At 39.2% G+C, this 26,360-nt stretch overlaps 1 protein-coding gene across 9 annotated transcripts in view; it reads left to right on the forward strand.

Moving 5' to 3' along the window:
- The window catches only part of Grik1 (glutamate ionotropic receptor kainate type subunit 1), a 342,565-nt gene that overhangs the window by 220,725 nt on the left and 95,480 nt on the right, over nucleotides 1-26,360 (forward strand). For all 9 annotated transcript variants that reach the window (XM_042676852.1, XM_042676855.1, XM_042676851.1 and 6 more), the window contains 3 exons: nucleotides 1,283-1,464; nucleotides 18,607-18,660; nucleotides 20,672-20,845. In XM_042676852.1, the coding sequence (XP_042532786.1) occupies nucleotides 1,283-1,464; nucleotides 18,607-18,660; nucleotides 20,672-20,845 (410 nt within the window). The remainder of the gene's footprint in view (nucleotides 1-1,282; nucleotides 1,465-18,606; nucleotides 18,661-20,671; nucleotides 20,846-26,360) is intronic.

Consider the following 26,360-nt stretch of genomic DNA (forward strand, 5'->3'; position numbering starts at 1 on the left):
CTAAATAAATACTCTATGCCTTGTATTGGCCCAAAGTCTTCATTCCCTGACTACTTATGCAATTATCTCTCTATATAATTAGTCACCTCATCAATCAAGCAGTCATTCAATTTGTTGATCTGAAATCTTAAAGGCAGGTGACATCACTGATCTAGTGAAAAGAGCCCTGGTTTGGAATCCAAGGGGGGTCTTGGCTGTCAGCCCTGAGTCTGCCATTATTATCAACTCCATGACCTGGAGCAAGTAACTCCTGCTCACAGCAGCCTCAGCTCTGGAGTTGGGGAAATTCAGCGGTAGTTGAGACCCCATCTGCCTGAGGAGTTTCAGGTGTGGAAAACTACCACAGTATCCGAGGATTTGGGAACAGGACACACCACTGGCCTGGGATCTTCTGTGCTTCCTGGAAATATATTCCCCTCCAAATGAATGAATGAAGTAACACAGTAAAAGAACAAGTGGCTCATCTTTAATACTTAAAAGACTTCATCCATATGACTGATCTGTGAAGGAACAAGAGACCAGGAAAGCTATTACTCTAACCATTCTATTTTTGTGACCAAAAAAGAAAGGGAGGGAGGATAATGTAGACTAAACCTTAACATGGTTCTACAACCATGTCTCCCACCTCCGTGCCCTATCTGTTAGAATTGCAAAAGCCATATCATTAATACATGTATTGTAGTTCAGAATCAAATCTATCTATAGTAGTAGATAAATTTTCCAACTTTAAGCTGCTATATAAATAAAAGGAGAGAAAAAACAAACGAATGTATCAAATCTGGTGTGTCATGGAGTATATTTCACAGCTGTATTCATGCAAATACTTTTGGAGTTTTCCCTAACGGTTTCTTGTAGTGGACAATTCCCATAGGCACCGAACAACTTACTAATTTTTTTCTTACAAAGTCAGTTTTCCAGTGTGATGAGAATCTGCGAGGGGGTTCCTCTAGAGACTGCAAGCAACTTTTTGTTTACAAAAGTTTTTAGTCATAGAGGTAATTTGCTAGATATCTGAAGTGCTGGCTGGAAGTGGGAGAATGTGGCATTCTAAATGAATTCCAAAGGCACTTGGGGAAATTATGCTTCTGAGACACATATCCCCACAAAGGGGAAATGTAAGTGTAATCTACCACAGAAAGAGGAATGACAAATGAGAAGTCAATAGTGTAACCTTTAGGTAGGTGGCCGCTTGGTACGTTTGGGGAATGTGATGCGCTGGAGTTTAAATGGCAATAAACAATACAGATCAGTCTCCTGTGCATGATTGGATGTCATTTTTCAGGTCTAATTCGGCTGCAAGAGCTCATCAAAGCTCCCTCCAGATATAACATTAAAATCAAAATCCGCCAGCTGCCCTCTGGGAATAAAGATGCCAAGCCTCTGCTCAAGGAGATGAAGAAGGGCAGGGAATTCTACGTGATATTTGATTGCTCGCATGAAACAGCTGCAGAAATCCTGAAGCAGGTAAGAGGACATAGGGAGGAGGAAAAGGGGGAGGTGGGGAGATGCCATTTTTCTCATTCTCAAAAATGTCATCTGGTGTTCACTCAGCATGTTGTGAGAAAATGGCGGCATTCCAGAATATACTAAAAGATGGCAATTTTCAGAACACTCTTAAGAGCCAAGTGCTTAGGGAGTTTAGTCTAGTTCCAAATGGGTGGGTGTTTCTCTGTGTATACTAGATGAAATGTGTGTCCTGCCAGCTGAAGATGAGGGAAGCAAGGTAGCATTTCAAGGTGATTTAAATGTCTACTTTCTTTTTCTTTTTTAATTGTGAAAATACCATACAGAGGGGTTACAATTACATGGGCAAGATAATGAGTACATTTCTTATCAAGCATTATAGCCTCCTCCTTTGTTTCCCCTCCCCATCCTTCCCATACCTCCTCGCCCCCCCCCCTCCCAGCTAGGAAGGTAGCTCAGTGGTAGAGCGCTTGTCTTGCATGCATGAGTCCCTGGGTTCAAGTCCTCAGCACCACATAAGCAAAAAGAAAAAAAGCAGGAAGTGGCGCAGTGGCTCAAGTGGTACAGCACTAACCTTGAGCTGAAGAGCTGAGGGAAAGCATCCAGGCCCCCAGTTCAAGCCCCATGACTGAGAATTTAAAAAGGCATGGGGAAGGACAAGAGAATCAGAGAAAGAAGTTTTTCTTTCATACCTGACTGTAGATGAACTGCTTCTATACCTTAATATTTACAGAGATGTGGCTGGAAACACCTACTAAATCAATTCAGATGAAACATGATACATCAATAATAGAGTAGTAATTTCTGAGCCCTTAATTTTATGCTTAAGAAAATTCGGACTCAGAGAAAGATTAAGCATAGTTTGGTTCAGTCTCACTTTAGAGTGCAAATGTTCCCCAGGCACTTTTGACAGTATTGGGAGACATTCCTAGTTGTCATATTTGAGAGTTGGGCACTCTATTAACAACTGGTGCTACTCAACAACTTATACACCAAATGTTAGACAAAAGCTGACAAGAGAATCAGTAATAAATGATTATATTTGGGCAAAGATTAGAAAACAATGTCAAGTTATTTGTGTAGCCACAAATATTTATGTGACCACCTGGGTAGCTCTTTATATGTTAAGGGTTGTTGTCATGCAAGCTAGCATTCTTTCCTAAAAATAATTCAAGCTACTATTGTGTTCCTTCATTTAAAAGCTGTGCAGCTGCTGTGTTGTTGATCGGTAATAGGCAGTCATTTCATAAGTACCAGCCTCTCCACACAGTCAAAACTGTCAATCTTCTCCCTAGGAAGAACCTTCTTTGGTCTTCTGTCCTGACCTGCTCCTGCTTTATCTCCATAGATAGATAATATCTCTGCAGTCATTGACTTCAGAATTCACTGGAACTACACAGTGCAAAAAGTTAACCAGATGTCAGCTACTGGATTGCTGCCCTTTAAAAATTCCACCAAGAACCTGATATCGTAGGGATATGGTTTGACTGTGTCCGTTACCATTTCATGTTTTGGGAGGTTGGTTCCTGGGGTGTTGAGGATAATGCTTAGTTGGGAGACTGAGGTCATCAAGGTGTTCCTTCAGAAGGGATTAATATAGTTCTTATAGGACCCTGGTTAGTTCTCGTGTAGGTGAATTATTATAAAGAGAATATTCCTGGCCCCTGAATCTCCCTGGCTTCCTGTCTCATCCTGTGATCTCTCTCAGAAATGCTCCCAGTATTGCTGTGTCCCCAACTGAGAAGCCTTCGCCAGAAGCCAGACAGATGGAGCTGTACAATGTTAGAATTCAGCCTCCAAAACCATGTCTCCAAAAATATGCCCACCTACTTTAAAATTAGCCAGCCTCATGTATTTGCCTATAACAATTGAAAACAGACTCGTGTAGAGTTATAGACCAGGTTTGACTTGCCTAATCCTCTCATACAGAAGACAAAGGGACGCCTCCAGAGTCGCACACCCAGTTGCACTCTGCACTGTGAAATGTTACCTCTCCAGTTATTGTTATTTCCTCCTAGACTTTCATCACAATTACAGTTACTTAGATATTATAATTATCTCTTAGTAAGAAAGCAAGCACATTGCAATGATGTCGATAGCTAAGGAAAATTTATTTAAAGGTAAATAAACACAATCCACAATCTTGTAACTTAAGGCTTCATTTGAGACTCAACACAGTTGATTAAAGTGTGTAATGGTGTGTGGATCAGAACTGAGGAAAAACACCCAGAGATTTTTTTATGTAGCTCTCAAAATTCAAGGAAGCATCTCTTCCCAGGAGCCTGTTATACAGGATCAGGGGACTCTTGTTACATTCAAGAGGATAATTTGCTAATGAGACTTCTGTTTGTAACATACCATTGAGCTCATGTAGCCAGCCATCTCTCTCCCAAAAGACAAGTGGTAGGCGGAGGGAAGGGCTGCTGTTTCCCCCTCTCTTTTAATAACTTTAAACATAGTATCCCATTGCTAAAAGTAGTTCCTTTCCACCATGCTAGAGATTACATTTTTCCTAAGGATAATTAAGACCAAAAGAAAGCCCTGTAGAGAAGAGAGATTTAGATTATGTTGGCTCTGAAGTGGCTATTGACACAAATGTTTTCCCTCCACGCTCTCTTCCACTTCATCCTGTTTCTTCTAGTCCTTTCAGTGGTAAGATTATCCATTGCAGTTAAGAGACCAAAGACCCCTCCCTATGGAACAACTACTCTATCACATGTGATGATGCAACTATCCCTCCAAAAATCACTGCATAGGACCCAGGTTGGCATAATGGGGTCCCTTTGGTGTTCTAGCCTGTTGTGATTGAACCCTTATATTGGACATCTCAGGACTGTTTATGGAGGTCAGAACATCATCTGAGCACTTGTGTGCTTCCATTTAAGTCGGTCCATTAACCTAGGGCCAATACCTACAGAAACAGAGCCCTCATCCAGAGTTGTCTCTGGAGGTTCCCTGGGGAGATGAAGGACAGGGTCTTGCTTCTACTCATCACTCAAGCATTCTTTCTACCTGAGGAAAGGAAAGACCCTCTCACTATAGATCTTAGCAGGTGCCAGGAATGGCACCAGCATGATCCATCATCATGTCACACAATCTCAAGCAACCCCTGAGGTGTCTTTTTGTCTCTTCACTTCAGTTCTGGAAATTGAGAGTCAAATAGGCTAAGCGGTCCAGGCAAGGGCCTTCTGCAAAGCCAGGTTGCCATATGGTCGACCAGATGGCATGCTAGGAGCCAGTACATTCATTCTATCACAAAGGGCTCTCTATCAGAATGGAGTCATTCTGAAATAACCATGCAGAATATCGGGGAAAACGTCCTCACTTGTGGACTGGTCGCCTTTAGATGATTGATATGAATAGTTTGTGCATGCGTGCATGCGTGTGTGTGTGTGTGTGTGTGTGTGTGTGTGTGTGTAAAATCTTTGCAGAGAATATTTTCTCTGCCAGGTCAACTTGGCTTTCTCCTCATTGGCATTTCCCATCATTGCCCTACATTTCCCTGCACCTCTATCATATTTTTCCACGTCTTAATGATTCATAAGAAAAAAGAAAAGAAATTAAATGCACTTTAAAGAAGGTATTTGACATTTATCTAAAAGTTAAAAAAGGGAGAAAAGTCTATAGTTATTCTTGGGCATGCTAATCACTTGGCAAAGTAATTATTTCTATTCATATTGAACAAGTACTATATGATGAGAATCTGAAAAGTTATTTCCCCAAAAAATTAGTTTGGAATTCAAATGTCAAGACTTGATTATGCTCCAGAGAAGCAAGGCTTTCAGATGAACAAACTGTCTTCAGAAATGTCTATAGTCAGAGAATTGCTCCCCAACAACCAGCCAGCCACTTGGTGTCTTCTCCTCCTCAGCTTACCCCTGAACCACCTGCCAGCAGATGTCTTGATGAAAGAAAGCAAGCTACCTCTCCTTTACCTGCCTACCTCTCGTTTCCCACCACTGCTTGACATCTTACTTTACTGCCTGTTACACACCTACTGTCATTCACACAGATGAGCTTAAAGGAGGAAAGGAAAGGTATTAGACCCTTCCAGCTCATTTCTGGGTATTAAACAACCATCTCATTTAACTGATACATTAACACTTGACACACTTAGTGTTAATCTTCTTTGGAGATTGAAAAATGAAGCTTAGTGATCATATTAATTTCACCGCCTTTCTACTAGGCCTGGTCTTAATGCAAGATCTGACCCTGCTTCTTTCTTTTCTAGCACTGGGACCTCCAATACCTTCCTTAACCATATCCAGTCTGGTGTAACACATCTTCTTACTATATCACAGTCTCTCTGATCCCCCCTTGACAGAGTCTAGAAAACTTCTTTCTACCCCAAAGTTGGCTTTATGATTATCTCTTGAAAAATAAAAGTAGGAGAGCCTTTCTCATTTCCTATCCCCCTATACTTTGCTTAGTTTGTTCCATAACTTTAATAAAAAAATAGGTAGTTAAGACATTTACTCATGAGTTGTTTGAAATTCTTGCTAGATGGTAAGTTCAAAAAGGACAAGCCTTCTTAGTCTTTTCCTACAAGTCCCCAGCTCCAACTATATAATGTGACACTTCCTAGGTGTCTTATATATCTCTTTTGAATGGGAATCTATGTTAGATTTTTTATTGTTGTCCTTGTTGTTACCAGTCCTAGGGGCTTGAACTCAGGGCCTGGGCACTGTCCCTGAGCTTCATTTGCTCAAGGTTAGCACTCTACCACTTGAGCCACAGCACCACTTCTGGCTTTTTCTGTTTCTGTGGTACTGAGGAATCAAACCCAGGGCTTTATGCAATCTAGACAAGCACCGTACCCCTAGGCCACATTCCCAGACCTAGATGTTTTCTAGCACAATTTAAAAAGTTATTTGCCAGCTGGGCAAATAACTGGGTGGTTCAGATCTGTCATCCTAGCTACTCAGGAAGCTGAGATCTGAGGATCTTGGTTTGAAGCCAGCTCCAGGCAGAAAAGTCCCTGTGAGACTCTCCAATTAAGGACTCAAAAATCAGAAGTGGTGCTGTGGCTCAAGTGGTATAGTGCTAACCTTGAGCATGAGTTCAAGCCCCACAACCAATAAAAAAAAGATTGCTTCCCCAAAAATCAGTTCAAGGTTTAAATATCAAGATTTGATTAAGTTCCATCCATCAAATCTCCATAAATCACTTCTACCTCATTCAGCATGCTATGCTCCCAACTCTGCCAAGTCTCTCCTTGGTGCCTGAGTTCCCTCAAAAGAAAGGCTCTAATCCTCTCCAAAATCAGACCTTATTAAGAAATTAGAGCCTATGGAAATGAAAGTTAGTCCTTTGGAAAAGTGAATCATTTTCTTATAGTAGGAAAGGGTAAGCAAGTCATTCTTCCCAGAACAGTAGCCTGTGTGCTAATGGTTTTCTGATGGAGAGTAGGGGACCCTCCATGCTCCATCTAGCAGGGAAGCAGCAGAGGAACTCAGCCAATTTCCTGAGCTGGAGAGCTACCTGTGGTTGAGCCTGAACACAGGTTCCAACTCATGCAACTTGCTCCATCATTCATGAAGAAAGGTGTTGGGGAGGGGGTCATTTTCAACATTTGTGGCAAGATTATTAAGCTTGAATGGACCCATTAGTCCCCATAAAACATTTAGCATGGAAATAAATTGCTTCTATTCGCATCTGTGTGCCCATGCAGTTCTTTTCTTTGTGTTTGTTCTCTTTCAATTTATGTAAAAATAAGGCAAATGTAAAAATAAGAGAAAATGTATTTTTTTTAAAGGCCTGGCTTCTCAGCTAGGAAGTCTAATGGCAACGCTGATTAATCAAATAATTTTCTGCGTTGATTCTTTTCTCATGTATGTTGTGCCCACTGGCTGTGATGAGTGTAAACAAAGGTGATTAGGGAAGCTGAATTCCACGTTTCCTCAGGACAGAAGCAACTATTCGTCTTCCTCTCTCAGGATAGAAACATCAGATCACATAGAGCTATACTATGCTAAGAGAATGCAAAGCTGCAAGCAGATGTTTTCTTTTTTTTTTGTTTGTTTTCTTTTTATTGTGACAGTACTGGGACTTGAACTCTTGGTCTTGCGTACTTGCTTGGCTTGTTCTACTCAAGACTGACACTCTATTACCTGAGTCACATTATCACTTCTGGCTTTTTGTGGGTTAACTAGAAATAAAAGGCTTTCAGATTTGTCTACATGGGCTCACTTTGAACCTCAATTCTTAGATTCCAGCCTTCTTAGTAGCTTGGATGACAGCATGAGCCACTGACTCCTCACTTAAAAATTTAAAAATCCATCCTTACTAAATGTAAACACTAGAACACGCCAACCTTCTCAGCAGCTTTATTTTTGTGAACACTTACATATCCCAGGCATTGTGCTAAACAAATTTAATGCACCAGTCATTTAAGTATTATAAGCAAACTTTGTTTCATAACTTGTCCAATGTCACACAGCCTGTAGGTAGTAAGACAAGAATCCAAAATTTATCTTAGGACTTAGAAGGAAAACACTCTGTCTTGCTACTGTTATGAATAATAAAAGGCTGATTCTTTTTGCAATGAAAAACCACATCTTACTCTGGCCCGTACTCCTGACATGCAGTTGTATCATTTCACGCTTGAGCATCCTGCCTTGTCTACCTTCCCTAAGGCCTGAAGACATGTTGTCTATCAACAGCTGCATGGCCAAGAAGATAATGCTGTTCAGATATAGCAGAGACATTTCTTCTTTCAGTCAGTTCTTTTCTGTTGAGGTGATAAGATAAAACAGTAAAAACAATAACAACTCAAATCTAAATCTCTGCTTCTGGAGGCAAAAGAAGAAAAGAAGAAGGAGAAGGAGAAGGAGAAGGAGAAGGAGAAGGAGAAGGAGAAGAAGAAGAAGAAGAAACCTTGAAAGTGCATGTCCTGGGAGTATAATTATCCACTACCTACAAACTGGTCTGAAGCCTTGAAATTACTTTCTGAACTAGAAAGAGACTGTGAATAGAATCTCAGACTGAAGCCTGAGATCTGCAGTTGTGAATATTGCTCTTTCCCTAGTAAAATAACACCATTTATTTGGTGTGTATTATGCTAGCATATGCTTTACATCGGACTGGAATGGTTTCTTTTTATCTGCTTCACATATCCCATTAGAGATGAGAAAAATACATCTCCAGGTCCTATAAAGTGGATGGGGGAACAGTAATGCCAGACTATGGTCTGACACAATCTGCCTGAGTATGTCAGATTCTCTGGACAAGCTCTTTTGGGCAAGTCAGTTGATTCCTCTTCAACACAATCACACATCTATACGTAGGGTTACTGACTAGGCATCTTTTTAGCACCAATCCTCAACATGCAACTGTGCTCAAAGGTCCTCCACTAGAATCTAGACAAGCAGAATTTGCAGTGACTTGCAAAAATAATTAAATCATACATTCCTTTTTATTGTAAAGGTGGTGTACACGGGATTACAGTTATATAAGTAAGGAAATGAGTACATTTCTGGTCAAACAGTGTTCAAAAATTTTCTCAAATCCTCTGACAATCTTCGAGTCAGGTAATTGATAAGGTTATTACTTTGGAAAAATCTCAGGAAAGAGGGAGAAAAATGACGGAGGGGGTAACAAGTTTGAAAGAAATGTACTCGCTACCTTACTTATGTAACTGTATCCCCTCTGTATATTACCTTGACAATAAGATTTTAAAAAATAAATGAAATGAGAAAAGATCTGTGTATAAAAACTATTTAAAAAACTTAACAATGTATTAATGATGATTTCAATTTATGCTAACTGGATGATAATTTTTATGGTACATTATACAATTAGTTTGGCAGTACATTCTCATCCTAATTATGTTTCTCTTGAGTTGATATTAAAGTCTATTCAGTCTCCAAACTTATAGTGAATTTTAATTCTAAGAAGAAATTCATAAATATGAAATACATTGATATAGATCTATAAACAGATTGATCTTTGTGGACAACCAACAATCTACAAAAAAAAATTTCATTAAGTACACTGTTATTGTGCAGGAAACTCATATAAGAAATCTAAAAGCCTCTATAGAAGGACTAAGATGTGCTTAATTTGTTTTAAGGGACAAAATAAATCATATATAAGTATGATGATGATTAATGATAAATACATAGATGACAGATAAAAACATAAGTAAATAGATATTATCTATATAAATAAGTATGTATATATGTATGTATTCTGATAGTTAATTCTAGCCACATGAAAATTTAGCTTTAATAAAAGATAAAAAAAGAAGTATCCTGACTATAGAAATAAGGGTATATCAGAAAAATTTCTTGAAAAAAAATCAAGGCTGAATATATTGAAGTACATCTTAATCCTTTGGCTTAAGGATTTAAAGTTTAAGATTTAAGGAATCCTTTAATTTAACAATATACTGCAGCCGTATTTAAAACTGAGATAGGCCTGAATATACATTTTTGTTGCAACGAGTCTTATAGCATCTACCCGATTTTCATGAAAACCAACAGACCTAAAAGCTTAAAAAGGTCCTCTAATACATTAATCTTCAGTCTTTCAAAGATGCCAGAGTTTTCCCCAGAGTTCTTCCTTCCTACTTTCCTCAGGACTATTAGCCACACTTTTATCTTGAATTTTCACCTTTCTTCAGCTAACATTTCTGTGGAAGGCTGATTTGTTTTGAGACCCAACTTCATCAGGTAGCCCTGACTGGTCTCAGATTCACTCTCTAAGCCAGTCTGGTCTCGACCTCATGATCCTCCTGGGGCTGCCCGTGGAATGCTGTGACTATAGGTGTGTGCCACATGCACAAACCCTTTTCGAGGGTTTTCACGTGCCAAGTGAAGGACTGTGTGTGAGCCTCATTTAGTGCAAGACTTGAAGATTAGCTCTTTTCTGCTTCTATAGAAGAAGAATGTACGAATGTACAAGTGTGTGCTTCACATAATTCTGAGCAGCGTGTGACAATGAAGACATGGCATCAAGCCTGTACTGATACAGAAGACATTCCACACGTTATGGATTTTCATTGTCATTAAAACTGGTGCTTCTGGACCCTACCTCTGTCTCCTTGCACCACATCTGATATTACTGTACAAGAGCAGGTCCTAGACCTTCTCCCAGCCAAGTGTTCCAGTCTTCCTTTGTGATGAAGGTCAAGCAGAATGATGTGAAATTTCTGCAGACTGTACATCTGGGTCTTGCGCTTCACAGTTTCTCCTTCCCTGATGCTTTTTTGGGGGAAGCCAAAAATGCCATACAATTATACAAGACAGAAACCTAGGAATCCAGATGGATTGTGTTAACATCACCTCTCTCCAAACTGAACAATTTTGTTGAAGATTCCACCCTTTGAATGTACCTTAGACTCAATCTCCCTTTCTCCAGTACTCTCTTCTATCTGGACTGTACAATCGGTCTCTCTATCACTCATTCCATTCCTCTCCAGTTCCCCAGGCAGCCTCTAGGGAGTCTCAAAAGCTGCTTATTTTAAGTAAAACATCTGACTTTATCTTCCTATTGAGTGTTCCACAACTGGGCTCTACTATCAGTTCTTCTGTCCTTCCTTAAAGGAAATGTATCCACAAAGGAGATTAAAGGTCTTCCCAAAACTCTCCAAATGTACTCAAAAATCATAAGAAAATTCTAACACCTACAGATGTCACACCAGAAGCCCATGAAGGTTTGGATTCCTGTAGATGCACAGTAGCAAGTGAGGCACCTTCCAAGACTTATAGCACCTTTGGAGCCTCTGGACAGGAGATTCCCTCAAAAGTAGATGGAGGTGGGCTGGGAAGGTGGCTCAGTGGTAGAGTGCTTGCCTTGCATGCCTGAGGCCCTGGGTTTGATTCCTCAGCACCACATAAGCAAAAAGAAAAAAGCCAGAAATGGTGCTGTGGCTCAAGTGGTAGAGCGCTAGCCTTGAGCTGAAGAGCTGAGGGACAGTGCCCAGGCCCAGAGTTCAGGCCCCACAACCGGACCCAAAAAAAAAAAAAAAAAGTAGATGGAGGACTGAATGTGTTGGCTCCCAACCATAACCCCAACTACTTGAGAGACATAGAGCAGAAAAGACTGTAGTTTGAGGCATAAAGTTAGTGAGACTCTCAACCAACAAGCGGATATGGTGGGGTACTCTAATAAGTGAGCATAGCTATTCAAGAGGCATAGGTAGAAGGATCATGATCATGGTCTGCCACGGGTATCCAATCAACAACAACAACAACAACCCACAACTAAACCAACAAGGGATGAGGGCATAGCTCAAGTGTGATAGCATGTGCCTAGGAAATGTGAAGCCCTGATTTCAAACTACAACATTATCAAAAAATACAAAAGTGAATGGGCAACTTACTGAGCTCTCTTGCTTGATAGATATAGCTGTGGGGGGGTGGGGCGGGTTGCAGCTTCTGGGAGTACACTGGGACTTAATGGTTTTTCTACCACCTATATTTCCTATGGTCAATTAAGAGTTAATATAGTACAAATATCCCAGCATTTAAATCAAATATGCATATAAATGTTATAACTATGTTTTCTCCCTCAAATCTACACATTGAGTTTATCCCTTCCTTTCCAATTGTGTAAAAAGAAACTTTCACCATACCAGACATGTTCTTTCACTAAACAGATAGTATCTGTGATCATTATTGTTGTATCTTAAAAAATATGTTTGGTAAATATAAATGAACTATTCTTGATCATGATGGATATAAGTCACCCTGAGAATATTTAATGATTATCCATGTTTAGAACACACCCAAGATTAGAATAAATTCAGAAATGAGACTTAAGTATTGGTGTTTATAAAAAGTTCCTTAGTGATTATAATTCACTGAGAAGCATGACTGCATATAATTATTTTCTAAAGCCTGATAGTTTTCAGCAAATTGCTAGAGCAAGTCTCCCTCCCCCCCACAAAAAACCCCTAAGAATCATGTTGTCCACTGAAAAGATGTAGCAGGCTATTGATATTTCAGGAGACTGCTAATGAATGGCTTTATAACATCTCTTTTGAAAGATTATCTTAGGAAAATTTGAGGTCAAATTTTTACTACTACCACTACAAAAGAGGGACTCACTGCAAAAAGATTGGCCTGTGTGTAACATACACTCAGTTGACTATATAGCTCCTAGATTTTGTATGATGCTTTGTTGTTAAAAGCTACTCAGGAGGATGAAATCTGAGGATCACAGCTCAAAGCCAGCCTGAACAGCAAAATCTGTGAAACTCTTACTTCTCATTAACCAGCAAAACTGGAAGTGGGGTTGTAACTCAAGTAGTAGAGTGCTAGCCTGGAGCAAAAAGAGCTCAAGGATAGCACCCACATCCTGAGGTCAAGCCCCAGAACCAGCACACAAAAAATTATTTTTCTACCACTGGATTTGTCTCTCATTTATCATTGTTCTGCTATGTTGTTCTACATGTTGTGGAGTATGAGTCATTTAGGTTCATGTTATCCTCCAAAATCTCCACTCCGCCATGCACTTGGACAATTCAATATGGCTCTGCTAATCGGGTTGAGTTGTGAAACTAAACTAAGCTCTACTGGCTTCTACTCCTTTTATAAACATTGATCAATATCAGCTTCACTTTTGCTTATAAAAATGGTGAGACTCACAGATATTCCCAACTAGTAACTGATTGTATTTACCAACTTTATGCGGAATCACTTTTCTTTTCTTGGGTGGAAGGAGGAGGAAACTGGGCTGGGTTTGCAAATGGTATCCAGTTTAGGCTCTCTCTTATGTTAGCTTAAGACTGCACTTGTGTCGGACACCCAATATTATGCTAGGGAGAGGACAGAAATTTTTCTAAATGTGTATTCTCAGACCAAAAAACAATCATTTTTCTTTTTCACGTTGCAAGAGATCCTCATTCCGGTGTTACCGCACTGAAATATATGCATTCGTCTGCACGGTAATCATAGAAAGCCTTGGAAATGACATACTTTGGTTTTCTTTTGCTATTGTATAACATTATCACACATTTAGCAGCTTAAAGCGCTAGTCTGGAGATTGAAAATGCAGGTATTGGCAGGGCTGTTTCCTTCTGTAGGCTCTGGGGGAGGACTCTGGTTCCTTTCTCCTTCTAACTGCTAGCAGTTGTCCTGGTTTCTTGGCTTATGGGCCCCTATTCCCTTGTCTCCTTCCCTCTGCTTCCATTCCCAGACCACTTTGTCTTTCCCACCTCCTTCTCTCCCATCTTAGGAGACCGGTCTGGTTCCCATATGACTTCTCAGATCCTACAGGGAAATTGCCCTATCCCCAAATCCTCCAGGTAGTCAACTCTGAAAAGTACCTTTTGCCATGCAAAGTAACATATTAATACTTTCTGGAAATAGAACATGAACATCTTCAGAAAGCCAGTACTCCATTTACTTCAAAAGAAATGGGAACTTTGGCATGCTCAGCCTTTTCCTGGGATCCACTACCATTTTCTCTACAATTTACTCTTCCTTTGGAAATATAAGAAGTTCATTCATGGTGGCATAATTTCTTACAACAGAGATTTATTGAAAAGTCTACATACACGCAGCTAGTTCTGCTGGAAACCAATATTTAAAAATTGTGTGGCCCAAGTAGCATCCTGCTCAGAAGAGAAAGAGAACGTGGCTGAAAGTATCACAGCTGCCACAGAAAAAAGTACACCCTGCAGCTCACAATTTCATCTTATATTGCTGCTCTGAGACTTCAGATCATTCAACTAGTTTCCTTGAAGATGCTTACGCTGGAAGAACTTATTTCTATCTTGAGGTGAAACTATTATTTTAGTCACATTGCATGTTACACATTTGGAAGTTATTCATTTGAAATTATTGACTAGAAACCATGTCTGATGGCTGGGAATTCATCCTGGTATTGAGAAGGCTATAAAAGAAGCACTATACTTCAGGTGAGTCAATATAAACTTCGGAGACACCTATTTTTCAATGGAGAAAAGCAGTAATAAAAACCGATATAAATATTACAAGAGCACTTCACAATTGCCTACGAGAACTCCAGGCTCTATTTTAAGCATTTGCTTCTACAACAGCAGCATAATGCCAATTATTTGTGACATGTAGTGAAACCTTAATGATGGATGCCAAGAACTTGCAGATAATAATTTTTACAGCTGTCTTCGTAGCATTGCTTTGCTTTCTGAGAAATGATACAGACTTCTTCAGAGACTCAGATATGTTCGTTTCTCATTCAGACTTTCCAAGCATCTCATAGGCAGACTCTGAGGATGTCACAGGTATCAGACCCCAGAACTAGTTTTTGGTCATCTACATCTAGACTTCAATGCGAACTTTGAGGACAACCTAAACCATGATTTGGGCAATGCTGTATCTGCTAACTACTCATCAAAATCCAAAATATTATTTCTATTAAGAATGACATATCTACACCAAGATAGGTCAATGCTATCATGAACAAGATCCATGAGGTTTGCAAAAAATATCAGATGGCATCTGGAACAATTGTTCGTGGCCCATTGCTAATAATCAATAACTGTGTCCCCAAATATTATAGTAGTAGCCATCGGACCATTAGATTTTTCCATTCAAGGGCTATGTGACATGGAGTTTTAATTCTGCTACCTGTATGACCATTACAACTATGACTAAAAGAAGGCAGTAATTCCAGTCATTGAAACAAAGGAAGAATCTCATAGCATCTCCAACTTAATAACATGATATAGAAAACAAATTCTTAATATAGATACATCATATCTTCTGTTTATTCAATTAAAACTTAGTTCCACAAACAGAATAGACTGTGATAAGCACATAGAACTTTGTTTTTTGTGTTGGTCCTCTTTGGGGCTCTTATAATTAATTCTGAAATAACATAGGGTATGATGTACTATGATGGTGTATCCTGGAAATGGGAAGGGCACTGTTTGGTTAAAAGTAGTCATTTTTGTTACACTAGCATGAACTAACTATATAGTTTAGTTCAGAGCGCTTTCTGAGGATAACACAGTATGGTACTATGACTTTGGCTTGCGTTTTTCTGATAACTAATGAAGGAGGATGTTTTCCCCATTCTTATTGGTCATTTGTGTTTCTTCTGTGGAGAAGAATTTTCACCTTTCACTTGGCTTTTATTGTCTTTTCCTTTTTTTCAGTTCTAGGAGTACTGTATGTTTAAATACAAGCCCTTTATGAGAGATAAGATTTGCAAATACTTTTCCTAAGCTATGGGTGTGTTATTTTTAGTTTTTTTTTTTTTATTGTGAAAATACCATACAGAGGGGTTACAATTACATGGGCAAGGGGGGTAATGAGTACATTTCTTATCAAGCATTGTTGCCTCCTCCTTTGTTTTCCTTTCCCAGCCCTTCCCATCTCCCCCTCTCCCCACCCCCCCATGCCAAAGTTGTGAAGTTCGTTTTTCTACATAATGTCTTGTACATCTCTATTTAAACAATTTGTTTTTTTTCATAGTGGTACTTGAAGCATTAAAGTTTCAAATGCTAATGAAATCTAAAATAAAATAGCAGTACCACCTTTGGGGCTACTAGCTTTCTCGTTCTTATCTAGAAGATTTTCAATTTTCTAAAGTGTTCCCCAAGTTGGCAGGCCGATGATCAATGACTCTACCCTTGTTTGTAAATTTTATTTTTAGGAAGTTCAGGGTAAGAACCACGATGCACTGAACCAATCTAGGAAGGAGAAGGTAAAAAACTGAATGTTCTTCATGTCAGAAGCACACCTGAAGTACCCACAGGCTCTTTTTGCAATAAAAGTAGCATACCTGCTGGCTACCTACATACTGACTTTTCACAGTTCATTTCTAACATGGAATACCAAGCAAATCAAATGGATATTTGCCTCCAGGAATTAGTAAAACAATAATAAAAATAATGAATGAAGTGACTGTTTCTTTTTTAAGTAGGTGTTAATGCTCCTCATGGGGGATCAAAAGCTTTCATAATAAAATTGAAGAAGATTTTGCTCAAATGAAAACTATGAACTCAGGTACCTTTGTATTCCAGAAATGTATTTTAAACATCAGTGTCCAGCTCTAAAACATAATCAAGTCCCTTTCAAGGGGTAGTCTTCAGCACAATTACACTATCCAGTGAATACAGTGAAATATTGGGTGCCTGACTGACCCTGGCAGGCCAGCTCTTTAAGCTCAAATGATATAAGAGTCCAGTAACGAGACCTCACCATGCGTGGCTCTAAAGGTTATTGATGGCCCTAAAGCAAGTCTGCCTTTTCAAATCTCTTTGTATGCTCTGCCCTGTCTTGTTAGTACCATAGTGACTTTGGTGCCATTGGCTCATGATTCATCGTGAGCACTTGCCACCATTTGTCTTACCTTCATGGCATTACAATTTCACTAAATATCCTGTGGATTCCACAGTGGCAGAGGCAACACAGGGTCTGATTAGTCTTGATGTTTTGTTATGCGCTGTTGTGAATTCCCTCTTGAATCCTCACTTCCCTTTCATATAAAAATCCTTCTAGGTTGTAAAATTTTAGGTACTTTTAAGGATCTCTGACAAGCTGTGATACCATTCACTAGACCTTTTCAACACTTTAATTGAGGCCCTAAAAACATGGCAACATCCATGTTTTCCAAAAGCAGTAACACCGCCATTTTACATTCTCTACTCCAAAACTCCAATTTGAGGATGGGCAGTTATGGGATCTAGGGAGTACTGACTCAAGAACTTCTAGAAGAGGTTTCTCATGGATATTCAGAATTGACCCAAGTTAGAGGAAAAACACTGTGAAAATTTAATTTCTGAGTTTTTGTTTCTATGCAAAGATTTTTTTGAGTATCAGCATAATTCTGTACTTAATATGTCCCCCAAAAGGTAAAAGCATAGATTCAAGAGACTATTTGTAACTTTTTCTGCTGCAGTCATACCATTTCTAGTATTCCAAAAGTTAGACCACAAGTCAATAAATTATATACATATTCTCAACCTATTTTATAGCCAATTCCTTTTACTTCTCTCACTTAAAAAGGAACACACACACACACACACACACACACAGAGAATTTTTGGAACTATCAAGATGCCATATAGGTAACTGAGAATAAGTATTAAGAGACAGTGTGTACCTTACTCATGTAACTGTGACCCTTCTGTACAGAATCTTTACAATAAAAAATATTTTTAAATTTTCTTTTAAAAAATCTATAAGATCACAGAAAATAAAGGACTCCAAAAGCAGAGAGAGAGAGAGAGAGAGAGAGAGAGAGAGAGAGAGAGAGAGAGAGAGAGAATGTGAAGGGTTGGGCATGGTGGCTCACAACCATAATCTCATGACTCGAGAGTCCAAAATAGGAAGCTCATGGATGGAAACCTACCAGGAGAAAACATTAGCAAGGCTCCATAACAACAAACAAACTGGGTATGATGGTTCGCATCTATAATCCCAGCAACACAAGAGATTTAGATAGGAAATTTTGGTCTGAGACTAGCCTAAGCAAAAACACAATACACTATATGAAATTAAAACCAAAAAGGGATGAGGTCATGATACAAGTGGTAGAGCATTTTTCTATTAAGTGTGAAGTACTAAGATCAAAGCTCAGTGCTGGAGAGAGAAGGAGAAAGGAGAGAGAACACATACACACACAGAGAATGAAATAGATATGCGGAGAATTCCCATCCTTCTCTCTATAAATTAATCCTCCCTATTCTAGCTATTTTTGTTGGGCAAGACTACAAAGGATGGGGAGAAGGTTTTCTGAGATACACTCCTTCACTAACATCCATACCAGCATCGACATTTCAATATCTACTGAGTTCTTCCCAGAGAGAAGTCAAATGCCAAAGCTAGGGAAAAAAAACAGTAAGTTATATTCTAAGCATGAGATGGATTATTCAGAAATCCAGGAGAGAGATGAAACCTGGTGTCATCATGGACAACTCCAAGGATAAGATTTGTTGAGCATAAACTATTTTTAAGCTGGATCAGGAAACCGATTTCTTTGATGTAAGTCAAACACAGTCTGATGTGATAAAATGGGATCGAGGTCAGTGCCCTTGTTCCACAGCAGCCTCTAATTGGCCTCAGATTTCTGATCTGCTGGGCTGGTGGCTATGTATATAAAAGCCCTCCAGTTCTATGCTCTTGAGTTTTTGCAGCCACGGTACTAATGATCTACCTCTTATTATAACTCTGCTTCTGATTTTCTCTCCTTATTTCTCTCTTGCAGATTTTGTTCATGGGTATGATGACTGAATACTACCACTACTTTTTCACAACTTTGGTAAGCACCTCAGATAGAAATGTATTCCACATGATAGGAACCATGTCCACATTTTACTTCAAAGCTAGTCCCCAACCCCACCATGTCAAAGGCAGGATATTATCATGGAGATTTGTTTTACTTTCCTAAGAAACTTGTCCATCTAGTAATGCTGAACGGTAGGTTTCTTTCTTTCTTTTTTTTTTTGACTCGTGAACATCAGTGCAATATCCAGAAAGGATAATATTCATTAAATAGAAACAATCAAAGGACAAACAATTCTAAAAGAAGCATTATGTACAATATCTCTATCCATTAGAATGTGCACTGAAGTGTACCTTGACATTCTTTGATGTTATGTGGCTGTCTTGCTGGTACCCAAAGACATTGAGGTTAAGTCAAAGGTGTTAGATACCGACAGGTGTTAAGATACATTCCACATTCTGCATTTTGAACCACTAAGGAAATCATAGCATTAAGCTTTACATATCCAAAAGCAATTCTGACATCATAAATTCTAAAAGATGATGAGTTCATAGGAGAAAGATTTGATGCAGTTAATACACCAAAATGATGTGAGAGTTCCATTCAACTAACTTCAGAAATCACAACACACACACACACACACACACACACACACACACACACACATTCATACACTTTCCTCTACCCCATGTCGATACCCAACATGCTCCACTTTCTGAGGTAAGAAGAAAACAGAATTACTCCTTCTATCCTAATCTATCCTTACCATCTAGTGAGCAAAATCTACCCAGAGTTAAAAGTCCACAGTTTTATCAATAAAATCAATAAGTTAAACTTGTAAGTTGGGGAAATCAAAGAATTTGAAACATGGGCAGCGAAGTTGCTATACTTATACTACAACAGCAACAAATGATACTCCTGATTCAAGTACCCAAATAGCAGAGAGAAATACAAGGACCTCATGAGATAGATGGTTTGAGGGTAGCTGTCTACTGAACTGGGGATGGGGAAATGAGGTACATGGCAGAAACCCCAAACGAAAGCTGCTGTGACCTTGCACTTCCACCTGCCTGCTATCCTCCAATTCCTTCTTAACAACAGTCAAGGGGGGTCACAGGGACTGCTAAGTATCTCGCTGTGCTTGCAAATACAGTACAGCGCTTCCCCTCACCATGAACGTCTAGCCATTACTCAAGCTGAGAAGGTCATTGGTCTCAGAACTTTCTACCAGTCACAGATATTTATACTCTGGAGGCTTGGTTTGGGACAATTTGAGAGTGAACAATAGAACCCAGGAAAGCTGGTCTTCAGCAGAGGCTCTTGGAAATGAATCCAGTACACATGTCTTATTTTTATCCACGCCTCCCTCTCTTGCTTTTTTATCCCAATCATATATAGGGATCCCCTATGTATAAACACGGAAAATTCCTCATTCTACATTACACAGAATCTCCCATTGTAGAATAAACTAATTTTTAACATGTTAAATGCACTCATGAGATTCAGTATACATGCTAGAAGTTTCTGGGAAATACGCTTTAGCTTGAGCAACTTTCCCTCTACTTCTTGAATATGCTAAAGAAATCACCTTTTCTAATCTTAGTAATTAAATGTGCTTATTTAAGCATTTTCCTTTGGTTCTATCTAAAATCAGCTCTACAGTTGCAGGGTTGTTGTTTTTAATCATTTTTACCCAGAAACATAAACATATATCTGTTAAAAAAAAAAAAAAACTTAGTTACTCAAACCTATACTGCTAGCTACTTGGGAGGATGGCTTATTCAAAATGAGGAATTGGCTTGTTCCAATCCTTAATAGTAGAGAAAGAGAGAGAAAGAGAGAGTAAAAATGAAACCAGCTTAGAGTGACTCAGATAGCATATGAATAAAAAAGATCAGTGTGAACTATTCTTTTATAGACACCATGTGAAAATTTTCACCTATTTCGTTCTCGTTTTTTTGTTTTAATCTAGTTAGCTCCCATTTGCAAATGGAACGTTGAAAATGCTAACTCGTTTCTACGTTTTGTTATTTTTAATACTGCACAGGACTTGTTTGCTTTAGATCTGGAACTCTACAGGTACAGCGGCGTAAACATGACTGGCTTCCGGCTGCTTAACATCGACAACCCTCACGTGTCCTCCATCATTGAGAAGTGGTCCATGGAGAGGCTGCAGGCCCCACCCAGACCCGAGACTGGGCTCCTGGATGGCATGATGACAGTGAGTAGTCATTTGAAGCCTCGTGCGGGGATTCCTTTCGGGGCTGTGTTAAGGATCTTGCATGCCTCTTTACCAGGAGGAAATGGTGGGCTAACCTATGACTGGGAGAGGGGGGAGGAAGGAGGCTTTTCAGGTGGTTTTGACAGGGTATACCTGGCTATGAGGAAAAGCTGTCATTTTTAGCTTTCTAACTCTCCTTGCCTCGAGTGAAGAAGTTGACAAGAGTAGCCACTCACCATCAGTTAAATGAAGACAAGGCAGGGGAAATGATTATCAGTGGGAATGAGGCCTGGGGAGGGGCAGAAAGATGAGGAACAATCTGCCCATGAATGTTATGCACCGTTATGAAGAACCACATGGCCTTTCCCACTTGCTGCAGTTCAGCAATTGGAAGCAGATGTGGAAAAATGCCAGATTTACATACAGACTGTGCGTTCATGTTCTTCCTGTCCTGAAGACGTACAGACTCCCCTCTGCAGACACTGACAGTGCTTAGCACTAGCCATATGCTGCTCTGGAAGCAGATGCCAACTCTGTCTCCTTGCGAGGCAGAGATACTCTTCTGAACAGGAAAAAAATGCAAACAGCCTCATCAGAGAGCTCCTTGCTAGCATCGTTTGTCTCTAGTTGTCAGATGCATCCACCCTCACTTTATTTCTCTAATGAAGCTCCTTGGGTGATGAAGAAAATAACAGGAAATGATAACAGAAATGCTTTCTATGGAGGAGCAGTGGTACCTAAGGGGAAAGATTGGGGAAAGCGAGCAGGTAATAGCATTTTAAATTGGCATAGTATTTCATTCTCTGTCCCATCATCCAGAGACGCGCTCTTGCTTTTAAGATGCAATTTACTGATAACTGAAAGGATATCATCTCACTGAGAAATGAACTGGGGATTTCGTTTTTTTTTTTTTCCTTTTCACTGTGATGAAGAAATGAAAAGGAGAAATAAATGAATGAGTTAAGTGGTTCTGGATGGTCCCATGTTCAGAGTCCCTGACTGGTTTGTTTTTTTTTGCAAACCTGAAATAACTTTGACAACACACAGTGATCTGATAGACCATGATGGGGAGCATTTTGGAACAAATGAGCCTTGCGGTGATTTAAAGTGTTGCTTTGAATAAAAGCAAGTAGAGAATGTCCTGGGAAATACCAGATTTATAAATATATATATATAATACATATACACCTATATAGAGATATATTTATTATATTAAATATAATATGTATTTCTATATCCTTAATGTATATATTTTATACTTTTATATTAAATGAGATATGCTCATTGTATATAATACATACATATTGCATATATATTCACACACACATGTATGAGAAAAACATTATCTCTTTGCTGTCTGTCAAGATTTCTACCACAGGATGAGCCTCTACCCAAGCAGCCTTGGCATTTGACATGCCACAGTTTGAAGCTGCTTTCACAGAGATTGTGTTATCATGTCAAACATGAAATCCATATCACAGTATGTTTTAATTTACAAAAAAGGAGTCTGTGTTCAATTACACTGAGTTTATAGAAGAGTTTGTCCGCATAGACCAAGAGGACAATAGAACAAGGTAACACAACTGTGTGATTTAGACAGAGTGGGGCAGGGCTCCTCTACCAGCTCAGCCTGCTTCTGTGTCATCGGAATTCTGCACTCCCTGGCGCTGTTGCTAATGGCCTCAGCTGATGGCATCCTCATCGGGAAGCCCAAGGGTTAGAAGACACCCTGTTCAGTCCAGGGGCAGCCAGCCTAAGAGAAGGTTTTCAGGCTGACTTCTTGCTGCTGTTACAATGACTCTGAACTATGAAAGGATAAATAAGCACTTAACAGACCAGGAGAGGTGCTTCACCACAGTGCTGTAAATGCAGTGGATGATTTATGCCAGGTCAGGTCAACATTAGACAAGGGAAAGCAATAGTGTATAGCATTTACTGAAAATCAGATCCAACAGCCATGCACATATGCAGCTTCAAAACTGCTCTCCAACCAGTATTATTTTATCCAGACTCTTCACTGCATTTCAATCTTTTCTGTTTTACCTGAATATGACTAATTTAGGGGTGGAACCTGTATCCTGGAGAGAGGTCAGAGGTTGACAAAAAACAAGTCCAATAAATCCAGCATAGAGTTAAGTGAGCTCATCACACAGCCCAAGTCCAGATCCAATGTTAAGACATCTTAACTCTTTCTTCTCTACCCTAAGGATAAAAAACTCCATCAGTCTCTAAGATACTGCACATCAAGCAGTTGTTGCCACACTGCCTAGAACCCACCATGATAATCCGATGCTCAAATGCTACTTCACTAGAAAAGCATTCTACAAACTGATATGCATTATGGTAGCTTCCTCTCTGTTATTCTCTCTCTTCCCACCTGCTTTATTTTTTTTGCACAGATATTTTATTCTCCATTTATAAGTTGATTAGTTGTTTTGATTTGCTGTTCTAGACTATAAGCTTCATAAAGATATATACGTTATCTTTCTTTACTCGATCCCCAGCCTAAAAAGCTGGCACATAACTGATCCTCAATAAATACATATTTTAATAAAAATATTAAGCTGGGCACCAGTGGCTCATGCCTGTAATCCTAGCTACTCGGGAAGCTAAGATGTGAGGATCATGAAAAAAAAAAAACAAACCAGAAGTGGAGCTACAGTTCAAGTGGTAGAGCACTAACCATGTACATAAACAACTCAAGAACTGTGCCCAAACTATAAGTTTAAGCCCCAGGACTGGCAATAGATAAAGACATTAATGCATCAAATAAATGTATGTTTAACTTCCACTGAAAGTCAAATTGTTAGCTGAAAAGTATACATGTAGCCCTGAAATATTCTCATGAAAGTCCCTGTAAATAAGAAATATGCATGATTAATGAATATAGAAGTCATTCTAAAAATAATACAATTATTTAATACTTTTGTTCTAAGCTAACCACTGCCCAAGTTGTAAGGAGAGAATTGTCTTCACCCCAATGGTATGCATAATCTCCCAAGAGAGCACCCCTGAACCCCCTCATGGTTATTTCATTCATGTGCCACATACATTTATAGGTTTATAGACATGAGATACAAACATACAATATAGGAATTAGAAAATGCTTTAGAAAAAATATGTGTTTTGACATCCCACATACTCATCTATTTTCTATGTTTTAACATTTTAGCTATTAAAATTTTCTTAGAACTTTATATACTAATAACTCCCTGAAGATTATGGTTATACATGTCAAAACATATCTAAATCTGAAAATAGAGAAATCAGTCATGCCCAGGTTCAAAAACAATCTTGACTGAAAGATAGATTTAGTTAAAAGAATTGACTTTAAAAATAGAGCTAAATTGAATGAAGAAACTGTTATTGAATCATGATGGTTTGCTAAACCAGTAAAATTTACTGTTAAAAACATCTTTAGATTTAAAATAAATTATTTTATCACCTGGCATGTTAATTAACACGTCAGATGTTTCGAGTGGTTTTCTTTTTGAAATCTACCTTGTTTCTTCTCACTGTGTTAAAATTATTCTTAGTACTTGAGCTGATTCAATTTCTTGGCTTTTGTGGACAGACAACAGTAATGGACTGGCTCACTCTCAGATGAATTCTCCTCTGATTGTGGACCAAAATTGTGTATGATTCAATACTGCCCAGGAGTCCAAGAGACAGCAGAACATTGATTTGTCATTGGTTGCTCAAACACATCCACAGTATGAAGCTGTCTGCAGCTTTATCCTCTTTTCCTACATGAACCGTTTCCTATAATCATAGTCCAGGCGGAAGACATCTTAGGATGACTACTTTGAGGCTGCGCTGCCCTGGACTAGTAGAAAAAGGAAGGTCTCAGGCAGCAGAAACCTGGCTCTGTGTCCTGGCCATATCTTCTATCTTACTAAACAAGCTATGAAAGTTGTGTGACGCCTTTCAGAGCCTGTTTGTTGGTCTGAAAATGTGTGTAATAATATTTTACGGTGGCATTCTGCTAACCAAATTAGATAACACGTGAAAAGCTTCTGCAGCATGTACTTGGTACTTGCTATGTTGCCAATACAAGGACAGAAATCATTCTAAATTAATCCTTACTCTGCCTTCTTTTCTCATTCATTTATGTCATTATTTAGTTACAAAGGCCCATTTTTGTATTGTCTCAGTGGCTTCTTAGCTGGCCACTTGTGTAACTTGTACGACGATGGATTCATCGAGGTGTGTTTTGTACAGTCTTCTTTGCTGGTTTTCCATTCTCCTTTTTGAAGGCTGCTAAATATTTATTGACACTCAAATTATGTTTACCTCTCAGCCAAGCCCCAGTGGGCCTACTGAGATTGCTGCCCTAATTACTGAATTTCTAGATTCTAAGTACTACCTTCTCCACACCACCTTCTCCAACCTAGTTACTAATTCCACTCACTGTGGGTGCCTCTTCCTGTCTCCTGGGTGCTGAGGTGCTCAGGATGAGCAATGCTTCCATCACCACTTTTAGTTTCCTTGGTAATATCCACTCCACAGACTTGTGATCTTCAGGTGGGGCCCCTGAAGACAAAATACCAGTCCTCTTACCTTTACTACCATGCTCCTGCCGTGCCAAGTCTCAACAGAGAATAAAACTAGCCAATTGGTAGTGAGGGTGGAATTCCTGTTAGTTCGCTACTACAGTTGAGATTTTAATAGGGGAATATGTTGACTAGCAATGATAGAGCGGTCACATGATTTCCCTTAGTCTCCAGCCCATCTAGAAGCAAAACTAATTCGGCATGCTGAGGCCAGAGTCTCAGGCCAATAAAAATAGACATTCACCATAGTCACACTGTTAACTGGAATAAATTCTATGGCCTGACTGAAGACCCCAGGTTTACAAAGACACATATAGGGGTTCCAAGGGCTTAAATGATTTCTCCCAGAAGCCAGCCAAGGGCCAGTTCTTCCTTTGGAATGTGTGGGAGTTAAGCACTTATATTTCCTGAGTTAAACTTCTAATTAAAATTGTTATGATAACCAAAACAATATGTATTGGTGTGGGGGATAAGGAAGCCAGCTAGCTTTCTGTATGATTATTTCATGATTGTTTTTCTTAGGGGCACTGAGCAGTGAGATTTCATCCAGCTTTCAATATGTATAAAATGTGAACCAAAACACATTTGGAAGAATATTTGAAACCTAGGCCAATTTCTATTACATTACATATTACCAAAGATGACTGGAGAGTTCCTATTCAGTATGCAGCCCTCCAGCGCAACACTGAAAAGAGGAGGAAATGCACTGGCTGTTTATTAGCACTATAAAATAGTTAGAATGAGCATCTGCCCATCTAACAGAACATCTTCTGTCAAGAAGTTTTATACTTTTAGAAGAACTGGTTTACTTCCGTGGATTTGTAAAGCTCTGATCACATGTACAATTTTGAATCATTTTATTGCTCATACCAGTATGAAAGCAGCCTTGAGAAAGTCAAGTTCATTTCTTCACTAAGTTTCCAGACATTTCTAGAGATCCTTGGAATCTCACTCTTTACATT

Source organism: Dipodomys spectabilis, unplaced genomic scaffold (genome assembly GCF_019054845.1).
Source record: "Dipodomys spectabilis isolate Male_0828 unplaced genomic scaffold, ASM1905484v1 ptg000032l, whole genome shotgun sequence".
Taxonomy (NCBI): domain Eukaryota; kingdom Metazoa; phylum Chordata; class Mammalia; order Rodentia; family Heteromyidae; genus Dipodomys; species Dipodomys spectabilis.